The following is a 4,789-nucleotide window of genomic DNA, read 5'->3' as shown; positions in this document are numbered from 1 at the left end:
CTTGTCACATCCCCCCTTCATGTCACATTCCCCTCCCCCCCTGTCACATCCCCCCTTCATGTCACATTCCCCTCCCCCCCTGTCACATCCCCCCCTGTCACATCCCCCCCCCCAGTCACATTCCCCCCCTTGTCACATCCCCCCCTGTCACATTCCCCCCCCAGTCACATTCCCCCCTTTGTCACATTCCCCCCTTGTCACATTCCCCCCTTGTCACATTCCCCCCCCTGTCACATCCCCCCCTCCTGTCACATCCCCCCCTGTCACATTCCCCCCCCCCTGTCACATCCCCCCCCCCAGTCACATTGGGGGAATTTGGGGCTTTGTCACATTCCCCCCTGTCACATCCTCCCCTGTCACATCCCCCCCTGTCACATTTCCCCCCCCCCCCCCCTGTCACATCCCCCCCTCTGCCACATTCCCCCCTTTGTCACATTCATCCCCCCCTTGTCACCTTGTCCTGCAGCAGGATACACTGGGTTTGCCGGCAGATTTCAAACCTAGTGTATTTCCTGCAGAACAAGCCCTTTCCCCTTCAGCCAATCACAGGCTTTACACCACTGCGGCCTGTGATTGGCTGAAAAGTGAAAGGTCCTAGAAGATGAATAGTGAAGAGAGGACACCCCGGACCGCACGGAGGGGAACAACATCTGCAGGGACCGGGACTAGGTGAGCAAAAGGTTTTTTTATTTTACTACTTCTTCCTTTTACACTTAGCTCAGTGTTTTTCTACCAGGGGGCCTCCAGCTGTTGTGAAACTACTACTCCCAGCATGCCCGGACAGCCTTTGGCTGTTCGGGCATGCTGAGAGTTGTAGTTTTGCAACAGCTGGAGGCCCCCTGGTAGGGAAACACTGACTTTTAGTATTTTTCTTTACCTGCTCTGGCCGACCCCCGCAACGGGAGCCGACCAGAGCAGATAATCGCATGTTTTCCCGGGGGGCCGCATCGCTATATCGCATTGCTTTTGCGATATATAGTGCAGCCCGGCCGGGAACTCTGCAATTCTACCCCGAGCGTGACTCGGGGTTACCGATCCTGGCAGGGAAAATTAACCCCGAGTCACGCTCGGGAATACCGCTCAGGAGGTTAAACAAAAAGGGTATCCCAAACCCCTTATCCAAGGAGCACGCCAGAGAGTGGATGAATTAGAACAAAGTGCTTGCTTGAAAAATAATAAACAGGGTAATGCAGAGGGGGGTTATAATGATGGATTTGATTCCGTTTTTCTAACTAGGTATTACACTTCACACACCAATATTTTTTTTTCATATTTTTTTTATTTTTTTGTATAGGTAATATCACCAGCTCATATTATTGTGTCATGATTACTGGCACCATATGTAGTCCCCTTCTTTAGATGTTTTCCGTGTCCTGTGCAGTATCTCTCCCAGAAGTCCACTTGATGGCCCCCGTGGTGGTCTACACCCCGAAGTCATCAATTTTTACTCTAAGAGAGAGTTTGCAGCTGTTTCTGGAGACGGTCAACAATAACCTCTGCATGGTGGAATAATAGGTCACGATGTTTATCAGGATCAGTAGAAGCATCACCCACTCCATGATTATGATGGGGATTTCACGGATCTCGTCCCAGTCTTCATCATTATGGAATAATTCCTTTAATGTTTCATATCCAAAATAGAAAACTACACAGACAAAAGTCAGGCCACAGCAGGTGCATCTACTATGGTGGATGACTTTTTTTGCTCCTGGTAATTTATACATCTGGATGGACTGCCCAAGGTAGTATAAGGCTTCACATGTAATGGAAATTATCGTGCTGACAAAGTGTATCCTGGGATATTCTTCGGGGGACAATACATGCATGACAGCTGTGGAAAAACAGGAGGCCCACACAATGGCCAGCAGGATCCTCTGGATTAGGACCTGATGACCCCTGAACTCTTCAGTATGCATAACCATATACTTATAAATAAGAAAGGTTAGTACCAAAGTGCCAATGGACGTCCCTATGAATCCAATTCTGAATAATATGCTTTCGGGAAAGACATTTCCCACGTCACTGTGAAGGAAAAGAAACCAATGTTATTATGGATATTTCCTCACTCCCAACCCATGAAATAAGAATCATGTGCTTGTTTATCTTACCTGATGCTCATCAGTGGCGAGGCAGCATGGCCGAGGACGACCGTCATGATGTAGCTGGTGGCAAGCCAGGCCGCACACCAAAACGCCAACAGGAGGGGGACGAACCCCAGTCCTTTTAGCTCCATTTCAGACAAGTAGAAGAAGAAGACGCTAATCTCACTATTCTCACTAATCTCACTGGAACAGACTGAAGGCTCGGGCGGCTGTCAGTGGGATGTCAAGACTCCAGCTGTCTATGACATCACATGTCTGATGTCACGATGACTGCTTGTTTCTTTGAGCTGCCATGATTTAGTATCTGCTATAGACAGAACCTGATGTTTTTACTATGGACCTTACAGACCCCAGAACCCAAGTAATTAGTGCAGGGGCTCCATTTTGATCATCTCATATTTCACATTATTTGAGTTCCAGGGCTCAGATACATTTGCACCCTCTATAGCAGTGGTCTTCAAGCTGTGAACCCCCAACCGCTGCAGAACCACAACTCCCAGCATGCCCAGACAGCAACTTTGCATAAGGAAATAGTCAAATTAAACTTTTCTTATATATAGAATCCCTGAAATCTCCAATCTCTCCTTTTATTGGTTTATGATCTGCATTACTTATTTGTAAAAAAAACAATGTTTCTGATTGTCTGCCACCCCATACTTATGGGCTATCTCTTCAAACGACTTTATTTGACCTAAAGCGTATAATTGATTTACATAAATAAGCCCCTTTTCATCCAAAAGAGTGAATCTTTAATTTTAAGGAATTCTTTAAGTGCTTTATTCGACCATAATGAAGTAAAGTCAAAACTCCATGTGATTTTAAAAAAATTTTAAGTTCCTCCCATACTTTATTATATAGATATGCATGGGTGTAGTGAGTATCCCAGCTTCCAAAATCTTAAAAATATCCTTATAACGACCCATTAGGGTATGTTCACACTACAGTGTGTGAACAGAATCTCCGCTCGCTGGATTCAGAGAGCGGAGATTCAGACTGGCAGCCGGCGGCGGCGGTAGAACCGGGCGGCACTGAGCCGTCACCATTGACAGCTATGCAGTGCTCGCGGACTTCCGTGCAAAGAATGAACATGTTCTTTCTTTGCGCAGAACAATTTCCGCAGTGTGAACGGGTTTCGCGGAAACCCATTCACACTAATGTTAAGTTCACACCACGGAATTCGGCTCGCAGAATTCCGCCCGTGGAATTCGGCTTGCGGAATTCCGCCCCTGGAATTCCGCGGGAATTCCGTAGTTTGAACATACCCTTAGAGAGAAAAAATAGGACTACATTTTCCCTCCTTCTCATAATAGTCTGCAATTTTAGTGCTAAAAAGTACCTAAAAAAAAAGTGCCCAACCCCCATCGTGCTCAGCTAACGTTAAAGAAACATATTTCATTCTCGTGCTTTCCTGCCCCAAAGTAGGGAATTTAATAAAGAACAATTTTTCTGATATCCATACAGTATAGAAACATAGAATGTATCGGCAGATAAGAACCAATTGGCCCATCTAGTCTGCCCAATAATCTGAATCCTATGAATGGGAGACCGTCACTGGACCGTGGGATGGGAGACCGTCACTGGTTCGAGTCCCAGGGTGGACAGAGTGTTACAGTGTTGTGGTTAAACTTTACTTTCCTGGAACAGCTGTTGAGTTGCCCATAGCAACCAATCAAATTGCTTCCTTCATTTTTCAGAGGCTTTTTCAAAAATGAAAGAAGCGATCTGATTGGTTGCTATGGGCAACTCAGAAACTTTTCCTCTGGACAGGTTTTGATAAACCTCCCTCTATGGGGGAGATTCATCAAGACCAGTGTAGAGGAAGAGTTGTGCAGTTGCCCATAGCAACCAATCAGATTACTTCTTTCATTTTTCACAATGCCTCTGCAAAATGAAAGAAGCGATCTGATTGGTTGCTATGGGCAACTCAGCAGATTTTCCTGGAAAAGTTTCTGAGTTGCCCATAGAAACCAATCAGATTGCTTCCTTCATTTTTCAGAGGCCTTTTCAAAAATGAAAGAAGCAATCTGATTGGTTGCTATGGGCAACTGCACAACTCTTCCTCTACACTGGTTTTGATGAATCTCCCCCATAGAGGGAGATCTATCAAAACCTGTCCAGAAGAAAAGTTTCTGAGTTGCCCATAGCAACCAATCAGATTACTTCCTTCTTTTTTCAGAGGCTTTTTCAAAAATGAAAGAAGCGATCTGATTGGTTGCTATGGGCAACTCAGCAGCTTTTCCCCATAGACCACAATGGGCCTACTGGTTTCAATGGGCAAAAAATCACAGAGTTAATGCACTAGACACAGTTCTCTATACCATTACAGGGGTACTCCGGTGAAAACCTTTTTTCTTTTAAATCAACTGGCTCCGGAAAGTTAAACAGATTTGTAAATTACTTCTATTAAAAAATCCTAATCCTTCCTGTACTTATTAGCTGCTGAATACTACAGAGGAAATTATTTTCTTTTTGGAATGCTCTCTGATGACATCACGAGCACAGTGCTCTCTGCTGACGTTATTATAATAATAATAAGTCTTTATTTATTTAGTGTTGTCCTTAGTGGGATTTGAACCCTCTCCAGCTCCACTATATCTTTCTTGTACACTGGTGCCCAGTACTGTACACAGTATTCTATGTGAGGTCTGACTAGTGATTTTTACAGCGGTAGAATTATTTCCTTGTCG

The 4,789-nt window shown here is 45.1% G+C and overlaps 1 protein-coding gene across 1 annotated transcript; it reads right to left on the bottom strand.

The window, feature by feature from the left end:
• Positions 1 to 1,302: 1,302 nt before the first annotated feature.
• LOC130284151 (uncharacterized) lies at positions 1,303 to 3,355 on the bottom strand. The gene is made up of 2 exons (XM_056534212.1): positions 2,109 to 3,355; positions 1,303 to 2,022 (listed from the first exon to the last, which is right to left on the bottom strand). The coding sequence occupies exons 1-2, from the start codon at positions 2,231 to 2,233 to the stop codon at positions 1,422 to 1,424; spliced, it is 726 nt and encodes a 241-aa protein (XP_056390187.1). The 5' UTR covers positions 2,234 to 3,355; the 3' UTR covers positions 1,303 to 1,421.
• Positions 3,356 to 4,789: the final 1,434 nt, after the last annotated feature.

Source organism: Hyla sarda, chromosome 8 (assembly GCF_029499605.1).
Source record: "Hyla sarda isolate aHylSar1 chromosome 8, aHylSar1.hap1, whole genome shotgun sequence".
NCBI classification, from domain to species: Eukaryota; Metazoa; Chordata; class Amphibia; order Anura; family Hylidae; genus Hyla; species Hyla sarda.
Note: the sequence above shows the minus strand (reverse complement) of the source record. Positions and strands in the feature narration are given on the sequence as shown.

Coding starts and splice junctions, on each gene's coding strand:
- LOC130284151 (XM_056534212.1), bottom strand. CDS start 2,233: ATGGAGCTAAAAGGACTGGGGTTCGTCCCCCTCCTGTTGGCGTTTTGG. Junction 2,023..2,108: donor TCGCCACTGATGAGCATCAG/GTAAGATAAACA, acceptor TTTCCTTCACAG/TGACGTGGGAAATGTCTTTC.